Raw genomic sequence first — 20302 nt, forward strand, 5'->3', positions numbered from 1 at the left:
GTCGCCGGCCGCCGGTCCGTCCCCGGTCCCGCTGGGTGGACTCGACAGCGCTCTGTGCTGGCCGCCGCCCGTCGCCGGCCGCCGGCCGCCAGTCCGTCCCCGGTCCCGCTGGGTGGACTCGACAGCGCTTTGCGCTGGCCGCCGCCCGCCGCCGGCCGCCGGCCGCCAGGCCGCCAGTCCGTCCGCGGTCCCGCTGGGTGGACTCGACAGCGCTCTGCGCTGGCCGCCGCCCGCCGCCGGCCCGGCTCCGCCCCGCGCCGGCTAGCGGCCGGCCGGCCGACGCCCGCCGCCAGCTGTTGCGGTCGGCTGGTGCTCGGTCAGCTGCTGATGGGTCAGCTGGTGCCCGCTCAGCTGGTGATGGGTCGGCTGGTGCTCGGCGCAGGCATGGGTGCGAATTCAGGCTTTGAAGCCGGATCCAAAGCCAAAAAAATTACTCTAAGCCGAAGCCGAGGCCGGTGGCTTTGATGGTTTCAGCTGCGAAGCCAAACTCAGCCTGTGGCTTCTTATGCTTTAGACATGCAGCCGAAACCGGAGTTTGTGTCGTCAGGTTCCAACCCGCGAATCCGGCTTAAAACCACGAGTGAAGTCCGAAACGGAATCTAGTGTGCAACGCTGTTTTGCGGAACCTAAACGATTCTCCTTGTGCTGAAACTGTTTGGGAGCAGACAGTCTCATTAGGGTTTTGTGGAGCGATTAAAGGGAGGTGTTTGGATGACGTATGTAAGAGTTGCAGGCCACCGTCCTTTTCATGTGTTATTGAGTATTGCGTGTTATTTTGGACAGCGTTTCGGACAGTGAGCTCTCCGACCTTCGTCAGGTGTCAAGTGGTTCGAAAAAGGACCGGCCGGTTTTGGCTGGCAGCCATTTGTGTATCGCAGTCTTGGGAAGATGTGTGGCATACTGAAATGACAGATGAACAAGGTTTTTTTGTTGTAAATTTGTGGTTTCAACCACACCTGCCGTGAAAAAAAAACATGATGTAGCCGAAGCTAGCAGCTCAACATGGCATGAAGCCCAAACCGTAGGCGGTACTTAAAATTTTTCGAAACTGAAGCATGGCAAAAGCCGATGTTCAAGATGACACAAAGTTGAAGCCGAGAACGAACTTAACTGTTTGAAATGATATAAAAACGAAACCAGTCGCAGTGAAATCGCTCAAAGCTGATGCCGTAGCTGGCTTCGTCCCCATGCTTGACCGAGGTCCAGCTGGTGTCAGGTCAGCTTGAGCCAGGTCAGCTGGTGCCAGGTCGGCTGGTGCCGTGTCGGCCGTCCGTTGGTGCCCGGGGTCAGCTGGTGTCCTGTCAGCTGGTGCCACATCAGCTGGTGTGAGGTCAACTGGTGCCATGTCAGCTGTCCGGTCAGCTGGTGCCCTCCACCCGGTTGCTGGCTGGGAATGGCGCCAGTCCCCGGCAGGCGGCCAAACGCGTCACGCTCCGACCCGTCAACACCGGCCCCACGGACCGCGCGCTCGGGGCCGGGACGAGGCGACAGCGCCGCCGGCACACAAACAATGAGCAGTGGCACGCCGTTACCTCCGCGTGTCTGAAACAGGGGCCGACCGATGCCGCCGGCGTGCCATGAGCAGTGGCACGCCGTACCCTCGGCGAAGCAGATGTCCGCCTGTCCGGTCCGCGCTGCGCCGTGGCTGCCAGCGGCCAGCGCCGGAGTCGGCTCTGCCCGTGCGTAGCGGCGGCCGCCGTCGCGCCGGCCCCAGCCGGGCGGCGGGCGGGCCGGCGCCCGGTGCGCCGCCCGCCTGTGCGCGGCACGCGGCCGCCGGCTCTGTCGTCCGGCCTTGCCCGAAATAGTGCCGCCCCACGGCGCGCCCGGGCGGCCGCGGTCAGACAGGCAGGCGTCACCGCCCGCTGGACAGCAGGCGGGCGAGCGCTGGAGAGGGGCGAGCGCGTGCGAGGCGTGCAGGTGCGGCCGCGGATGTCGTGTGCGTGGTTGGACGCGGACGCGTCGGGCGCACTGGGCTGGGACAGCACACACGCGTGATGGGGGTGCGGCACCACACGTAATCAACGACGCCGAGCGCGTAATCAGCCTGACGCCGAGCACATCACAGGACTGGGACTCCTATCACGCGTCGGACTTTTGTCACCGGCAGTCCTGCGCTGGTCTTGTCTTGCGAAGCGCGTAGCTTGGCTGGTCACCTGTAAACATTGCGGGGAGAGCGACTGAGCGGTGGTGTGGGGAAACGAATGGTAAACAAGGACTGAAAATATTGACAGACCGCACGAATCAGATTACTCAACGCAAAGTTAAGCTCTTGTTCTGTCCCTCTTGGCTTGTTATGGTAATGTTGCTGGTAGAAGTGAAGTGGGATCCAGACCTAGGTTTTCTCGCGGGCAGTCTATTAAACGCGGTGATGTGGAAACAAGTCAATTCGATGGGTTCAATCCATTGCTTAGAAAAGGCACCCGACTGACGTTGGTGGCACCGTGGTGCCCTTTCCAGAGCGGGTGTCCTGTCGTGTCCGGGCAATGGCCTTCCACGATCATAAAAATACATATTTCGAGCGTCATAGCGGTGACGTTCTTCGGTATCAAGACCACCTGACCGCACGTGCCGTTTGCAGCGGCGTATGCTGTCACGCTGGCTCCCGCTTTTAAGCACAGCGTGTTGGGCCCGGCGGTGTGGGCCAATGCAGGAGGACTGCTCATTGTCTCGTCTGTCCGGGTGTAACGTTGCAGCCGCGAGAGCGTGCTCCTGCTGCCGCGCAGGCTCGCGGCATGTCGACCCGAAGCGGGGGAGGACGGCCGGGCGGGGTGCACCGGTGGCGGGCGTCCGCCGTCCCGAGCGGCGTCACCGCCTGTGTCGGTCGTGTCACCGCCGTGTGGCAGCAGGTGACAGTGTGCCGACCCCGCGCTCGGGCGCGCGCCGGGGTGCAAAGGTCGGCTGTCGCCGCCGCCGCCGCCGCCGCCACCGCGCACGTGCACCAGCCGTGCTCTCCGGCGCGTGCAGTGGGGCGTGCCGCGGTGCGCGTGCATCGCGCGTGCATTGCGCGTGCACGGCGGCACCCTTGGCCCACTTCCGCTTGCGTGTCGCCGGGTCGGACGGTGATCCGGGCCGCCGCCGCGCCCCGGCTGTTCGCACCGCTCGCCCTCGGCCGGCCCGCGCGCTCGGCGCGGCGGGCGCGGCTCAGTATCGCCGCCCGGACCTGCCGGCAGCTCGGGAACGGCTGGCCGGCGGCCGCTGCGCCCGTGACGTCAGCAGACGGCGGCCGCCCGGCCCGCCGCCGCCCGGCCCGCGTTCATTGTTTGGGGGATGGGCGTGGTCGCGCGGGCCGCGGCGGCCTCCGGGATCGTCAGGGCTCGTCGCCGTCGCCTCGCGGTGATGGACTGAGCTGGGGCGGCGGGTGTGCAGTCCCACCACACGGCCGACACGCTGCCCCGCCTCCCGAAACGGACGGCGGCCGACGTGCGCGTGGACCGCTGGGGTGGATGGACCCTGGATCGCGTGATGTTTTTCGGTGGCAGGGTCCGGATCGTGGGTGCCATGTTTGCAAGTCAGACGCTTGTTTGGCTCTGCCCCCTCCCCTCCCCCCCCCCCGCCTGCTGCGCCTCTGACGTCACGTCCCGTTCCAGTGCGCGCCATCCAGGCGAAGAAGAAGCGACCGAAGCGGCCGACGGCCAAGCTCAAGCAGCAGATCCAGACGGCCAACGCCGACCGCAACCGCACCAAGACCGCTGAGCCGAACAGGTGCGTGCCGGGGCGGGGCTGCCGTGCCGTGCCGTGACGTCACGCTGGTCGCGCGCGCGTGCGGCTGGGCGCGGCGCGCCGCGGCGGCGGGCTCGATTACGCGGCGGCGGGCCGGCAGCGTGCGGCCAGCCCGCGCCGTCGAAACCTTGCATGGGCCGTGCACTGGCATGACGGGTCGCTGAGCTGGCGGTGGAGGCGGGGGGGGGGGGGAGGGGGGGGGGGAGGCGGACGGACGGACGGTACTGGCGGGCAGGGTCGGTCCGGCAAGTGGTGCTGGGCAGGCGCGGTCTCGCGTGCGAGATGCTCGCGAGATTGCTGCGGCGCTGAGAATACAGTCGATACGTCCCGGGGTATTGACAGAAGGTGATACTGAGTTGAGGGATTGACAAGTTAAATGCACGGGCCGCGTCAGCGTGGGCGATAGCTGGCAGCTCTTCGGCGATGTTTTGATGAACCCGTTTTGGTTGCCACACTTAACCATTCCACGTGAGGCTGCCTCTTGGGAGGCTCCGCTACGGGAGCGTTTGCACTAGCACGCATTGCATTATGCTATCGGTAATACGTTTGATCATATGTGGAGCTTCAAGGTCAGTACACCGGCCCCTCTGCATCGTCATTTGCATGAGCCCGGAAGGGATCGCGCCATTGGCCTGAGTGCAAGAAAGCCACGCTTCGGCTCCGCTGAAGAAGCTGCATCGTCATCGTAGCCGTATTGGGGGCTGAGTTGCGCCTCCGCCTCCTGCTCGCATCGGTCGCTATGCTGTGCTGTTCTCGAGGCACGATAAAACGCGGCGCCCGCCGTATCTTGGGAGGAAGCAGTCACCGGGGGGACGCTGGGTTGAGTCACACGCTGTTTTGTGCCGGTTGGAAGAAGCCCGGGTCGGGTGAAGCGCGGGTGACATCCACCCGAAGTGGTTCAGACGTGCACCATCGCTGCACATCGGAGCCCCGCCGCATCAGCCGGGAGAAAAATGTCTCGTCAACTGCGTAGCAGTAAATTGTCGCGGGTTGGCGGGCGCCGATGAAAGCGTCGCGCCGATTTCGCCCGAGCTCTCGCGCCCGGCGTCGCCGGGAAGATCGCGGGCGGATAGCCGAGTCGTGCGCCGCGTTAGCCGGAGAGCGGCGCCCGCCGCCCGCCGCGGACGGCCCTGGGCGTCGCGGGCCCGCCAGCCGCGCTCCCGCAGCCGGCCGTGTGTGCTGGCCACTTGGCGACGCTTCAACCAGCACCGGCCATTAGAGCGGAGGCTGCGATCGGTCGCGGAGCTGGCGCCCACGCGGCGTGCGCGTGTCGGAGAACGGGCGCGGGCTGGGGAGGCGCTCGCCACGCGGCCGCCGCTGCCGTCGCTCGGCGCCCCCACTCCCCTCGGGCTGTGCTCGCGCCGCGCCCCGTAAAACGCACGCGGATGCGGATGTCCTCGGCGCGTGGACGGCCGACCGCGGAAGGAGGTCACTGACCTCGGATCGGCTTCTCGGCGGTCGCGTGGCCGGGCCGATCTCTATCGGCCGGGCCCGGGCGGTCCCGGTCGGCCGGTGTGCATTGTCGGGCACGCCGCGGCATTCCGCCGACCAATTAGGCGAGCGTTGCAGGTGTGACACAGGAAAAGCCGCGCCGGACCGCCGCAGCGCGCCTGCCGGAATGCGATCCATTCGCCGAGCGGTGGTGACACGTCGAGCGGGGACGCGGCGGGCGGATGGCGCATCCAGGGCCGTCGTCGCGAGCTGGCCGCGCGGCGGTCGCCGCCGCCGTGGACTCGCTCACGACGGCCGCTCGTCGGCACGCCCGCCTCGAGCGCGCGTCCGAGGAGTGGTCGTCGGCTCGTGAGGGCCGCGCGGTGCGGAGCCGGCGCCAGCCGTCGAGCGGAACGAGCTGGGTTGTTAGCCGCCGACTCACGGACCACGGCGGCGGCGGCGGCGGCGGGCCGTTCGTTCGTTCGTCCGTCCCTCCGTCCGCCCGCCCGCCGGTGGACCGAGCCGGCGCGGAGCGGGGATCGGGCGCCGCTCACGCTCATGTCCTATGTCCTATGCTGGCGTCTGCTGCTGTTCTGCTGTCGCGGCGTCACCCCGCACGTCCGCTGCGGTACCGCGGAGCCGCCGGCCTGTCCGACTTGTGGCGGCGGCCGCGGTGTCCCAGGCGGCGGTGGCGACGGCACGCGCCGTGCCGCCGGCGGCCGCTGAGCGGCGGCTCGTGCGCCGCGAAAGCGAGCGCCGGCCGGGCGGCGCCCAGCGCGCCCGTTTGCTCGGCGCCTCCTGACCTCTAGCAGCGGCTGCGGCCGGGCCGCAGCCGCCGACGGAATTGGCGCGACCCGAGAAAGCGCGGGAGTGACCCGGTCGGCGGTGGCGGTGGCGGGCGGGGCGCGACACGGCGCGGCGCCGCCCGGCGCCAGCTGCGAGCGCGGCCGGCGCGACCGGCGCGTTGGAGGTCCAGACCACCGCGTGCAGGTGTCGGTCGTCGTCGCTGGGCGGTTCTGGTGGGTCGTCTGACCTCCGACCTCTCAGCCGCCCGAGGAAGACCCAGATTGGCGTCAGGTCGGCCCGCGCTAACCCGATCCGTCGAGCGACCCGTCTACTTGAGACTCGTGTGTTGCACGCGTGGACTCACGTGTGCCGACGACCGACGGGCTTCGCGGTGCACGTGCGACGCGTGCGCGTGCCTGTGGAGACGTGAGCCACGCGGCCTGACGCGTCCGCAGGCGACGCGCCGCGTCTGGTCGGACGGTTGGGGCCCGAGAGTTTGTTTGGTCGTGTTCGTTTGATGTCAAAACGATGCGGAACTGTTGGCCGGACGCACTCGGCAGCGCGCGGTGAATGAAAGCGAGCACTTTGTGTGAGAGACGGTTTACTCAGAAATAAATGTCTTTTGTGGGCTATCTGTGAGGAGTGGAGTTTCGTTGAGATGATGTGCACTTCCCTGTCAGTCCTCACATTGCCCGCGAATAGAACTGTCACCATGACTTCAAATTATGACGCTAGCTGCCGGCATGATGTCCCGAATTAATGGCATTCCTAGGCTAACCATGGTAATTATCTTCTTAAGCCATGGTGCCGAGTCCCACTGATCGTCCAACCCGATGTGGTGCTCAGACGCAGGATACGATAATCTCGGTAGTGGATCAAAAAAACATGACGCAATATTTAGTCAAGTAAAGTACAGGCCACACGGCCCTTGCCATAACAGCCAAACAGCCATAACAGCGGGCCTGGTCGGTCGCATCAGCCGGGTGGCGGCAGTCGGGTGATGTCTTGACGCCGTGGGAGAGACACCAGCTGTGCGCCACGTGATCGGGCAAGCCGTGCAGTCCTCACTGCCCCGTACATGGCCTCCCGTGTCGCGTGTCGCGCAGGTGAAGCCCGCTCGGTGCGCTTTTTACCGTGGCCGCGTCACCGTCTCACCTTCGCTGCCCGTTCCAGTTTTTCGCCCGGTGGAACGCACACTTGGCGGTGTTATTCCAACCGCCCGCGGCGCGCCTCTCACCCGTGAACAAACACGTCTTAGGCGTCGCCCCCGGGGAACGGATGCTAGGCCGTGTTGCCAGGCCTTGCGCGCCGGCAGACGACAAAGGCGCCGTCGCCTGCGTCCGTGCCTGCGTGTCCCCGAGACGGGCGGTGGTCGCGGTCGATGGGAGGGTTCAGAGACGTTCGGTGAAGTCGATCACGTGGGCGGCGGACGCAACCGCTCCGTGCTGCGCCGCTTCCCAGTATGGACGCTGTCCCAAGACGGTCGCGCTGACGGCCGAGCGGTGCTCTGTTGTGACCGTCGGCGTCCGCTCCCTGACAAAGTCGGCAGCCTCGCGGAGCCGCCGTATTTGGGCGTGGACGTGCGTCACCGACACGCTTGACGTGCGGCGACTGCTGTCTCGAGACTGCGCGATGTGCGTGTTCTCCGCTCCGAGCTGCGGCTATCCGGGGTGTTCTCCGCCCTGAGATGCCGTTATCTGGCGTGTTCTCCGCTCCGAGCTGCCGTTGTCTGGCGTGTTCTCCGCTCCGAGCTGCTGTTATCTGGGGTGTTTTCCGCTTTGAGATGCCGTCATTTGGCGTGTTCTCCGTTCTGCTCGAACGCCATATTTCCAAATAAATTTGCTTTCTAATGACTGAATAAAAATGAATTTACTTTTTAGTCATGTTACGTATTTATATAGCATTAGTACAGGTCGTATTAATCCGACTTGCATTCGCATTAATTCAATCTATTTGTATCATGGGTTTGTGCCGGAGTTTAATGAACAAATTGAGCTGTTTGAAACTAGGAAGTGTGTTTCTAGAAGTACGTCTTAACATGCGGCGGGAGACAAATGATGTGAGCAAGATGTCTGAACTTGTTTTATAAACCTGCGTTGGCGAGTGTTGACAGGCCGGTGCCTTTGCTCGGATGTGCTGTACCAAAATCATTATGTATTGTTGTAGGACGGTCAGTCGAAAACACAGTCGTGCACTTGTCAAGTAGGTCGAAAGTGCAACATTTGGATAATTAGCTGAAGAATGATCGCTACCCTTGCCACCAAAACGTGGCTTTATCCAAAAACTGTGTAATTAGGCGACGGCCGCGCAATGAAATCTATGCAACGCGGCGGATGCTCACAAAACAGGCGCCTGGCGCGGCCCGATGTCCGTTTTGTCCAGTTTACAGCTCGTCCTCACGCCCCATTCTCCGGGCCTGCGAGGACACGGCCAACGGTCGCGCCCTTCGCCGGCCACTCCCGGCTGGTCAGATGACCCCCGAGCCCTGTGACGAGCCCATCGATCCCAATCAATCTCACCAGCGCGCAGCTCGGGCCCGGCGGCCGCGGGAGGCGGCGTGGCGTTTGTGGCGCTTTTTGTCGCAGTCGTTTGAGGCGCGTGCGGGCGAGGCATTCGTGGAGGTCCGATTCTGTTCGCAAATGACGTATGTGCCCCCTCGTGATGAATGCGCTGTCACTGTCGTGTGCGAGTTGCGGACCTGCAGATATTTGGCTGCCTCCTGCATTCAGAGCTCAGACACTCGGCGTTGAGATCCGTTTCGGTCCCGCCAGGTGCTGCGCGTTGCGGTCAGAGCACGCAACTGTAATGAATTACGGTCTGCCGGCCAGGAAACTAATTCTCTCGCATTTCTCACGTGTTTCCCATTCTCTGCCGTCGTTTATCGGCTGCCCGGTTCCATTGTTGCGCCATCGGGCTGCGCTGGCGTCCTGTGCGTTGCCCGGGAGACGCGTGACGCCGCTCTCGACGGGGCGCGGTGGCGGGCCACTCCCGAATGCCGCGGTGACGTCATTGGTGCCCTCGGGCTGCGGAGCCGCGCAGCGGTGAATCGGGGTGTGGTTCGCGACGGTCTGGAGGGGCCGGCGTCGCCACTGCCCTCTCCCGTCCGAAGCAATGCTCCGAGTTCGTCTTAGTTTGCTGTGTTTGCCGGCGGCGTCTCGTTATTCAGGCCGTTAACGTTCATGCGACGCAGTAATGTAGGTTTGTTGCTATAAAGCCATGTTTGTTTGCTTTCTCCTTGATTTTGAAATGATCCACTAGGATCCAAGACATGGAGAAGAAAGGCGTTTCAGTTAGAACACATGATGCAGTCGGCGCGCCCAAAAACCCCAATTAACAAGTTAGAGCACATACGGCCTCGTAGTTACGCTACGGTCTCTTGTCTGCCAGCCAGCTTCAATCTTGTTCGCCAACGCGTGTTCGGCTGCTGCTGCGTGGTCGGCCCGGCTTTGACCTCTGACTGCCGTCGACACTCCCGGGCCGCACCCGAGGCCCGAGGTCGGCTCGCCCTCTGGCGGAGCGCCGCCGGCCGCACCCGCGGCGTGAAAGCGGCCGCCGGCACTCGGCGTCTGCCGGCGCTCCAGGCACGCCGCGGCGATGGGCGAGGCGGGGGACGGCGGCCCGGACACCGGGACCGAGCCGCCGGCCGCGCGGCGCCCCGCGGCTGACGCGCCTCCGCGCGGCGCGCCCGGAGGCGATGGCGCAGCCCCGTCGCGGGGGTGGCGCGTTGAGAGGCCAAGCGACGGAGCGACTGCTGAGGAGCGGGCCGGGAGCGGCGCCGCGGTGTGCGAGAAGCAGGACGGGCGCGCCGGTGTGTTTGTGGAGCAGCGGCAGGACGCCGAAATTCATGGTCACCCGGTGGGGAAGCGAAGCCGCTGTTGGCAGAGTGGCGGTGTTGCGACTACAGGTGAGGAGGAGCGTCGGTGGCCGGGATCCGTGCAGGATGGCCGGGATCGGGCCTTTGGTGACGCACCAGAGGAGCGCAAAGGACGTCGTCGTTACAGCCCCGGTCCGTTTGAGGAAGCCTCGCCGCCGTCAGGCCGTCCGTGGTGCGGCGCCGCGGTCATCCGGCAGGACGTGGACATAGAGTCGCGTTCGGTACCGCGCCGCTCGCGCTGCGGGCTGGGGCGCAGTCCGACGCCTGCATCCTCTGCCGGCCAACCAGACGGCGCTGTTTTTGGCGCCACCGACCGACCGACGACGGAGGTCGCAGTCAGCGAGAACGCCACCTCCATCGGCAAATGGACCGAAGACCCACTTTCTGGCGCAATACCCATTTCAGCGAGTGAAGAGACAATGCCCTGTGGCCCAGAAACCGAGGCAGCGTCTGAGCCGGACACGTGCCGGAAGGCAGCCGGGCTGAACCTGCAGGAAGCCGACCACTCCTTGGAGCGGCGCGTGGCAACCGCGGGCGGCGGCCGGCCGTGCTGGACGGCCGAGGGTCTCCCCGACGGCCGACGGGCGGCCGGCGAGGCACGGCCGGCCCCGCCGGGGCTCAACGGCCCGGGTGGGAGCGGCGCGGCGGGCAGGGGAGCGGCGGAGGTGGCACCGGGAGTGCGGCCGCCGGAGACGGAGCGGGCTCCGGGTCGGGCTGCTGCGGCCGGGCCGCACGCCGCGGGCCGGTGCGGCGGCGGGGGAGAGCCGGCGACGCCCACCATCAGGTAGGTCTTCTCCCGGTGTGCTTCTCTCGTCTGGTCAGTCCCAGGTCTGCATCGCCACTGGGGCGGACCAAGCCGGGGTGCCCACCGGCGGAGGACAGACGCCGCGGGTCTATTGATCAGCCGGGCCGCGGTGGCGGCCGCCGGCTCTGCTGCCGTCCGACTGCCGGCTTTATGGGGTCGGTCGACACCCGTTTCCAGGGACGTGAGCCCGCTCGCTCGTCGGGCGCGAGCGAGCGAGCGGGCGACCTCGCCCGGCGTCTCTCGTGGCCACACGGGAAGCGGCGGCAGACCTCACCTGTGCGGGCGGTACGCGGTGATGGCGGCGCCGCGCGGCGCTGTGGTTCGCCGCCGGCTGAGGGGCTCCGGGAGACGCCAGCTCATCGGGTGTCCAAACCCGACCCACCGGTGTGAACACCCAGCGGCGTGACGTGGCCTGTGACTGAGATGACGCCACCGGCCGGGCCATCGCCGCCCGGCCCCGTGCCGCCGTTTTATCGCCGGGCTCTGCTCTGACGGCCAACACTTGGGCCATGTGCCCACAAGCCGGCGCTCAGCTGGCTGAGATGGGCTGTTTTTGTATCGCCACTAACCCTCTCAATGAAGTCTGAGGCGTGCTTTGTGCAGCCGTAATTAACACGTTTGAATGGGGTGCGGCAGTTGTGGTGCTAGGCTTAAAGAAGCTCCACCATCGTCATGCATTATGTATCTGTCAACAGACATGGATGGTCGGATGAGTTACGGAGGAAGGGGGGGGGGGGGGGGGGGGGGGAGGCGGAGGCAGGGTGGGTCTAACGTAAAGTAATCAGAGATTGTGTAGCTTCAGCCTCCCAGCTCGCCATGTCGATCACGCTTTTGACGGGCTTCTATTTTCGCAGCCACGGTCATATTGGCAGCTAGCCCTCAGCAACATGTAGCACAGTTCTTTAGCCGTTGTGCGGTAACCTTATCAAGACATTTGAACACACAAGCTGATCAGGCAGGGTTTTCCCGCAATAGTGCAACATCACCATATTTTCACCTCTCCATTCGTTTACCGTGAAGAACATAAAACGTTTATATTGCGAAAAAGCTGCAAGGACATGTCGACAGCACGTTCAGATCTCGAACGATATATATATATATATATATATATATATATATGTGTGTGTGTGTGCGTGTGTTTGTATATATGCATGTAGGTATATGTGCACACCCTGCTAGCGTCTCCATTATCTGGCTGCCATCGCCAAAAACTATGCCTGTCCTAGTCCCTCGATTTTGTCAAGTAAAGGAAGCAGGCCCCACGCCAGCGAATACAGATTCAAGCACAAACTCAAGCGACAAAATTTGTAAATTTGTGCGCAAGCACAGAGCATCACGGCACCTCCATCCGCGTAACATTCTCAAGTCACATATTTCATTGCATTGGCAGATCTATTCGTTTGATGCTCTCAAGAAGATGACCGGCCACACTTGCATGCGTTTTGGTAGGATTTCCGTCATGGTGACGCTTTTGCCTGTCATCACTATGCTCATCTCTGGCTCGCCGCAGGTCTCTGGCCGGTGCCAGATTAGGTAGATACTGGTAATCGATTCAGGCTGCACTGAGCACCAAACCTTTGGTTGGAAATCTCGAAAAGTTTCCATCGCCGCTGCTCCTGCTGAGGCTGTGGCGTCCACGCCGCAGCCGGCTGACGCGTGTCTACAAATTGCCTTCATTAGTAACTGTAAGCGTGGCTGCTGGCGATAACAGGCCGCCCACCCGAATCGTGTCGTGCTGACGGCCGGCGCCGGCCCCGGCGCTGTTGCGCGGCCCGTCCGGCCCGACGCCTTCAGTGGCCTGCCGGAACACAGCGCGGCCGACTGCGGACGCGGGCGCGCCCGTGCCGGCGTCGGCCCGCCGGCGTCGGAGCTGCCCAGCTCCGAAACGGGCGGCTGACGTGTAAACGGAAGTCTGCACACCCGCTGGCGAAGGGCGGCCTTGGCCTCGTGTTCGGTGGGGGAGAATTTACGCAAGCCTGGCGAATGCGATTTCAGGTGATTGATGACGGCGTGCTGCAGACGACCGCCGTGGTCGTCTAGTGTGATAGTGTCTAGTGTGGCAGTGCCGCACCAGATAGACGAAGTCGCTTGGGCCCGGACGCCGCCGCCGCCAAGTGTTACACTTGCCGAAATAGCGCTATGACCGGGGTAATTCGCGCGTCCTAAAGCACAAAAGGTTATCGTCGTCATGAAATAGTGGTCTTGACCTAACCTGACGACCTGCTGACCGCACCCTAGCGCACCTTGGTTGAATATTTTCCGTCACACAACTGTCGTAGAGAGCGCATGCGCTTCTCTGCGTGTGATCCCGACGTCAGGGATAACAGTTTCGTCAGTTGCCGGGCACCACTCTGCCATGCTATCAGTACTTATCATGACCTGCGCGAGCTGATGCTAGTCCAGTATGAGTTTGCCATCTGCAGCTGCGGTGGCCCGTGTGGATTCTGGGTAACGCGACGTGGCGCAAGAGTGCACTCCGGCAGTGTGAGCGCGGCAACACTGCTATGAATCGGCCGTGTGTGACGCACGCCTGAATGATTCAAGCTTTCAGGTATGTTTTACGTGTCTGCGTCGCATTTGCTTGGCTTTTTGTGAATTCATCTCATCTGGGCGCCATACTCTGGCAGATGTGATGTTCGCGGTAGTCTTCGTCAGGAAGGCTGACATTTCAACTCGCGACATCTGCAATGGTTTCGGGGAGCTTTTCTTCCAGTTTTCCATGAACGCGGCATTTTTCTTCCCTTACCTCGGACCTCGATTTTTATATACATTCTGCGGCCTCAGACATGAACTCACAAAATGTTTCCTGCCGTCATGTCTCGTTGCGAAGCAATGCATTTCGAGGCTTTATATTGTTCTTTAGCCTACCTTTCATTCGCTTACGGTGAGTCAGATCGATACCCCAATAGATCAACCCCAATCGATTTGCATTTATGCCTTTGTCTTTCCATAATTGTTTGGACTTGGCTTATTTATACCTCACCATTTCCCCTTTACGGTGAATCTCGTGCTGACAACCGGCCGAAATCCCGCGCCATCCAAGACTGACCTCTCCGGTACGCGTCCACGTGGCGCCTGGCCCGATCTTCACCCAAGCGGCGGACACCATCGGCGCGCGGGCGTTCGCGCATCCCGGCGCGCACGCGCGTGTGTCCGTGCGCGTGTGGTGTCCAGAGCGGACGTGTCAACAGACGGCCGGGCGGGCGGCGGCCGCCTGTCTGCGGCCGCGGCCCGCCCCGGCCGGAGGGGCGCGCCGCCGGCCGGTCGAGGGCGGCATGTTCCGGCTGGTCGGCCGGGTAGCCCTGGCCCTCTGGCAGCCCGCCCACTTCGTGTGCCGGTGGGTGAGCGGCCGCCGTGGCGCGCGGCGGTGGCGTGGGACCCGCGGCGGCGGGGCGGGAGCTGGCGGCAGTGTGTTGTGTTCGGAGTGGTGGACGCGTCCCAGGAGTGAGGCGTGCAGTTGGCAGTGCAGTGCTCGAGATGCTTGTGGTGAAGTTCGTGAGTGACCCAGCTCTCCGAGGCATGCTGGTGCGCGCCCTTGGCTTCGGGACCGGGGGCCACCATCGGGTGGCACGAAAGCCGGGCTTTCGACCCTTCGAGAGCCCCGCCTCGCTCCGCCGCTGCAGCAGTGCCTGTTTGGCGGCTGCAGCTCTCCGCCGGCTCCACGTGGCGGCCCCCGCCCCGCCCCTCCCCGCGCCTTCCCCCGCCGCGCGGAGTCGCCCCCGGGCGCTGTGGCCGTCTCGTCCCCCGATTTCGGCCGGCACGCCGGCTGGCGGCGTTCCGTCACGCCGCGGGTTACCATGGTGTTTGCACGGCGCGGCGGCTGCCTGGTGCCGTGCTCGGGACGCTCGGCGGCCGACCCGGGCCCCGCCATGCGCTCAACACTAACAGCGAGGGGCGCCGGGCGCGCGCTGGTCGGCGCGCGCCCGGCGCTGATCGGGGCGCGCCCGGCGCTGATCGGAGCGTGCTCGCTCGCCGCCGGCCTGGTAAACACGGCGGCGTGCGCTGCCCGAAGGTGTGCGCGACGCTTAGACGCTTGGCGGGGGGGGGGGGGGGGGGCGTATAGAGAGGCCCTCGGATTCACAGGCGATTGCGCTGCGCCCCGGGCCGGCAGTGTGCCTGGGAGATTGTCGTCATGTTCAATGGGAGATTGTCGTCATGCCGCTGTTGTTTGGGCTCTGTTCTGTTTCCACCGCCCGGGTTCACCTAGCACCGCGGGGAGTGCTGGTATGGTCTGTTTTGGGTTAAACCGACGGATATTGTCCGTGTGGGAGGCGAACGTTTCGCGACCTTCTAACGGCAAACGGTATCAGATTGGGCTTTGTTGTTGAAGCTATCGTGAACGTGCTGGAGAGTCTAGGAAATGTGCGTGTACACTGGCTTTGCATGCTTAGTTATAAGGCGTATTACGTGTGGAATGCGTCGGTTATTTTAGCGTGTATTCATCGTTATGCTAGTTCGTCCCGTTGCTGTCTAGTCCACGCCGGTCGGTCGTATGGTACGTGTGGCGTCGTCCGCTCGCCTGGCGCTCGTCCCCGGCTCAGCGCCGCTGCCGCCCTCACCACACCCCCGCCGCCCCCCTCACCGCGCCGCCGCCGCTGCCGCCCTCTCACCGCGCCGCCGCCGCCGCCTCCTTACCGCGCCGCCGCCGCCGCCGCCGCCGCATCCTCCTCCCTACCGCGCCGCCGCCGCCTCCTCCCGCGCCGCCGCCGCCGCCGCCGCCGCCGCCGCCGCCGCCTTCTCATGCCACCGCCGCCGCTCTTCCAGGACCGAGTCATCCCGCACGGAGACGAGCGTCTCCGAGAAGGACAGCGTGCCCAGCGATGAGGAAGAGGAGGAGGAGGAGGAGGAGATCCTCGGCTCGGATGACGACGAACAGGAGGCGCCGTCCGACTACAAGCCCGGTGAGTGCGCGCGCTCGGCCGCGGCGCGGGGTGTAGCTGAGGGTCCTTGTTCTCTGGTACCGATCGGGGACGTCATGCCTGAGGGCTGTTCGCCCCGGACCAGGGCGGCTGGAGCGCACAGACCTGGTGACGGTCGTCTCCACCCTTGCCCCGTCGAGGTGCTTGTTTTTATTGGAACTAGTGCGTGCGTTTGTCAAGCCCGGCTCCTCGGACCAGAACGCCGCTCGCTGCACACGCACGTCCACTGGCAAGTGTCAAAGCGAAACTGCAACTGACACTGTGTTTGAATCGCAGCGCATTGCTTCATAAGCTGTAAACCACCACTTTGCCGAGGATTGTAAGCTTAAATCATTAATTGAAGGGGATGTTTCACATTTGAAGATATTGAAAAAAAACATCAGAGTTGATGTAATAAGCTCACTTTTAGCTATGGGCGTACTTTAAAGGCGGAAAAACTGCTCTGGACAACAAAAATCGTGTATTTAGTAGATATGCCCTGCCATACGTCATTGTGTGATAGCAAAGTAACGTACACTTGAATTGGGAGCTCGCACTGTATTTGTACACGGGCTTTGAGGCACTGCCACCTATGGACTTGAAGCAGATTTGATTTTCCTTATTATCTGTCCTTTTCCTTGCATATCGTTGGACATTACTAACTCCTCGATGATGTATCAACAACTTGTAGTGGACATTCATTAAAAGCGATTGTAAAAGGAGAGTGGCTCATTGAGATGCATAGTTAATGGTCAAAGGGCGTGGGTTCGCACTTCATATGCTTTATTCAACGATCATCGCAAATTTTGACATCATTTGATCATCGCCACATATTTTGACCGTGCAGCCAGTCAAATTTTTATATTTGATAATATTTGACATATTGTAACAGGTTGGTCGCTAATGTCTCGATTGGACAGAAAACGCTGGGACTAAAATATTCCCACGTATTTGATATAATGGTTATTATGGATGCCTTTCTGCCGGGTTACGGCAGTTTCAGGCGGCAAAATCTGACAGATGATGCACCACTGGTAGATAAGATCGCAACATGCCTAGCAGATATGTGTCCATCGGATAGATGCAGTTAACTGATCTGGAGATGATAGACAAAGTATAACAGGTCATGCCGCAGCCGGGTGTCTGTTTCGAGTTTTGTGGAATATCCCGGAGCTCCCGTGCCTCATGCGTCAGTCTGGTATGTGACGGGCCATGCCATAGCGGGATGTGTTTGCTCGGAGCCGCGAACGATATGCGGGAGCTGTGTCCGCCCGGGAGGACGGTCTGTCACGTGACCGGCCGTTCAGCTGCCCGGCGTGACCCGCCGCGGCCGCTCTCTGCCGTGGCCGCGCGCACCACCCAAGATAGAAAATCGATGTCACCCCGCCGGGTTGGACACAGTCGGGATCGCTCCCGCTCCTGGTGGGAAGAGGTGTCGGATGAGGGGAGCCTGCCTAGCACTCATTGTTGGTGATGAGGATGGGGGAAGGTTGGGCGGCAGGAGACCGCTGATAGGGGGCGGTTATTGCGGAAATCGTCTCGCGACATTTTGTCTCTTCAGTGAAATCGTCTGCAGTCGTTTACTCTGAAGCTGTGCATTCATTCTGATGTGACCTGCTAAATGCAGCGCCGTAGTGTCTGTGTAATGAGATGCGTAGGTCTGGTTCGTCATGTTATTGCACTCCGCAAGTATTATATTAGATGACATCGCATGGCTTTACGTAGCCCTCAAAATGTGAATGGTTTGCTTTTTAATCTCAGATCGACAGATCTTACATTCCACCCCAAGACAGAGCCAAAGTGTCCAGTATTGGACGGCAGCCCTCGCTGGACGTGTGGCAGCGAGCCTGGTTTCCACTCAGGAGGCGCCATCCCGTGACCGTTTATACGCGCTGACTCATACCGTCCGTTGGCCGCTCAGGACTGCATGCTGACGGCAGTCCTCCGTCAGCTGTGTTTTGCAACCGTAATCAGAAGCCGGCATCGTCCCGCTCCCGGGCCGCGTCGCCTGGCCGGGACAGACCGTCCTCGCGGCGACCAGTGCCTGCGAGTGAGCAGCGGGGGGCGGCGCGGGGGCCACCGGTCCGCCGCCAGTGACCAGCGTCATCCGGCGCCGCGCGGACGCCGGGCGGGCCGGCCGCGCGGCTTCGCGCCCCATCCCCGAGCGGGCCGAATCCGCGCCGTCCGACCGACCGCTGCCCCGTCGCGCGGTGTTGGGCCGGCCGAGTCCAGCGACGGCGGCGCGTCCACGGCCGCCGATGGCCTCCCAGCCTCGGTGTGTGTGGTCGGCGGCCGGCCCGCCGCCGCCGAGCGTCTCCGCCGTCTCCGCCGCCGCCGCCGCCGCCGAGGCCGGCCCGCTGGACCCGGGCGCCGACTGGCCGGCGGCCGGCTGGGTGCGCGGCGAGCCTGACGCGCCGCGCCGCCCCGCAGGTGGCTACCACCCGGTGCAGATCGGCGACATGTTCCACGGCCGCTACCACGTCATCCGCAAGCTGGGCTGGGGACACTTCTCCACCGTCTGGCTCTGCTGGGACATCCGGTACGTGTGCTGGTGGGCCGCGACGTCTGCCCTCCGTCTAGCGCGGCTCGGACGTGTCGTAGTTACGCGCGCTGCTTGTAGGAAACGCCTATTCTAGACCACGTAGTGTCGCGGGGTCATGCGGTGTAACGCACTGTCACCGAGAGGTCTAGGCTTGATTTATGCCGAACGCACTCGTGACATAGCGGTACTTTCCCCAGAAGATATTCCGTCGATATCGTCGCATTACGCTGTCCGTGTCTTCAGAATCGTGTGTGGAATGCATAAGTTAACTCCTTCGCAACGTGTGCCTCCATGCGAGCAGCGATTTCAGTTCGCTATGGGCGCTCTACGAGATGATATCAGTTGAATTGGCCGGTTATGAAACGGGCTGCTGGGAGGCTCTACGCTGCCTTTGTCTGCCACTGCGTCTCATTTCCCATCCCCTTCTGAAAGCGACCCCCCCCCCCTCGCAGCCAAAGTCGACCAGCTGACCGGCGCATGACTCACCCGGTTTGTGATGCCATTTGTTGTGTTCCTGACGGCTTCTCTGCCGCAGGGACAAGCGATTCGTGGCGATGAAGGTGGTGAAGAGTGCCAGCCACTACACAGAGACAGCCCTGGACGAGATCAAACTGCTCAAATGCGTGAGTCCCCCCCCCCCCCTCCGCCGCCGGCTGACCGGCTACCAGCACCGCTGCCGTGTGAGCCTCTGGCCCCGGACTCTCGCCTCCTCGCTCTGGTGGGGCCGTTTGGCGCTGGACCAGCGGACGCGCCAGACAGGCCACGTGGTTGGCACGGTGTACGGCGCGCTTTGTTGTGTGTTCTGCGGTGAACCGTAGCGGGGTCCGCTGTTTCGATAGTGGGTTGTGATTGGATCCGCTCTTTCGGGGGTGGGCCGTGTCTGATGGGCTGTTTCGGTGGTGGGCCGTGTCTGATCGGCTGTTTCGGTGGTGGGCTGTGTTGTGTCCACTGTTTCGGCGCTGGGCCGTGGTGGGGTCCACCGTTTCGGTGGTGGACCGTGTTTGGGTCCGCTGTTCCGGTGGTGAGCCGTGTTGGGTCCGCTGACGCAGACTGGGACTGGGGCCTTGTGACGCTCCTCGTCTCGCCGGGCCTCGTTCACAATCGCAGGTGCCGATGTTGCCTCGTCTGGACTTCCATCCACCGAGCGGAAGATCCCAACTCGAGCACGTGTTACTCGGCTGCCAGTGAGCAGCACGATGGTATTGTCCCGTCTCTGCTGGCGTCGTAGAGCCCACCTGCCTGGAGCAGGCAGGCCCTGGACTGTCCAGCTGCCGAGAGCGCACCGTGCCCGGTGCAGCCGCCAATGCGACCGCGTCTCTCGCCGCCGCCAGGTCCGCGACAGCGACGAGGACGACCCGTTCCGGGAGCGCACCGTCCAGCTGCTCGACGACTTCAAGATCAACGGCGTCAACGGCACGCATGTCTGCATGGTGTTCGAGGTGCTGGGCCACAACCTGCTGAAGCTCATCATCCGCAGCAACTACCAGGGCATTCCGCTGCCGAACGTCAAGTCCATCGTCAAGCAGGTGCGTGTGCCGGACGTCTGGTGGGACGCGAACGGTGGAAAATCATTTTTACGTTGGCCGTCTCACATTCCCAGTCTTCGTGAGGGGAAACTGTCTTCGAGGTATTCGCTGTCATGAGAGCGCTCATCTTGCAAGCAAACTCCCCGGGCACAGTTTCTTCTCACGCGCGCAGCATGGCTGCACTGCCACACATACACACGTGACCTTCGTGCAAATACTCTGCCCTGTGCTCATGAGCTCGGTAACGCGGTTGGCTAATGCGCGTGTCAGGCAGGTGGGGGGGTCTCGCCTCCGGTCCAAGCCTGACCACGGCAGGCTTTTCCCCGACCTATCCCCGCCCGCTAGATGGCACCGACTGGAAAGGGGCCGACGCGATGCTATGCTGGGGGTGCTGGCGGCGTCAGTCAGGTCCCGCGTCACGGAGTCGTCGCGCGTGGTCTGCCTTTGAATGAGCCGTTGGGCTCGGTGACTGAGCCCGAGGCCGCGGCCTGACCCCCCCCCCCCCCCCAGCCACCTGAGTGGTCGGCTGCTCACTAAGCACGCGGATTGGAGGGGACATATATGCATACATGTTACGGTGTGGATGCTGACAGCGAGCGAGTGATCGAGGCCGTGACGCAAGGACGCCGAGAACGAAACCCCCATACCGTTAAACCACTACGTTACATAAAATACCGACGGAGGGGCGCTAGCTCCTCTGAACACTCCCCCCCCTTCCTT

At 63.1% G+C, this 20302-nt stretch overlaps 1 protein-coding gene across 2 annotated transcripts in view; it reads left to right on the forward strand.

Moving 5' to 3' along the window:
- LOC119089476 (SRSF protein kinase 3) overlaps positions 1-20302 on the forward strand; it is a 31501-nt gene that overhangs the window by 6152 nt on the left and 5047 nt on the right. The window contains exons 2-6 of one of the 2 annotated variants that reach the window (XM_037212187.1): positions 3588-3702; positions 15381-15517; positions 17945-18053; positions 18592-18679; positions 19388-19582. In XM_037212187.1, the coding sequence (XP_037068082.1) occupies positions 3588-3702; positions 15381-15517; positions 17945-18053; positions 18592-18679; positions 19388-19582 (644 nt within the window). Of the gene's footprint in view, positions 1-3587; positions 3703-13849; positions 13954-15380; positions 15518-17944; positions 18054-18591; positions 18680-19387; positions 19583-20302 lie in introns of those variants that run through there. The other variant, XM_037212189.1, reaches the window with a different exon arrangement.

This window comes from Pollicipes pollicipes, unplaced genomic scaffold, assembly GCF_011947565.3.
Source record: "Pollicipes pollicipes isolate AB1234 unplaced genomic scaffold, Ppol_2.1 Scaffold_3087;HRSCAF=3621_pilon_pilon_pilon, whole genome shotgun sequence".
NCBI lineage: Eukaryota > Metazoa > Arthropoda > Thecostraca > Pollicipedomorpha > Pollicipedidae > Pollicipes > Pollicipes pollicipes.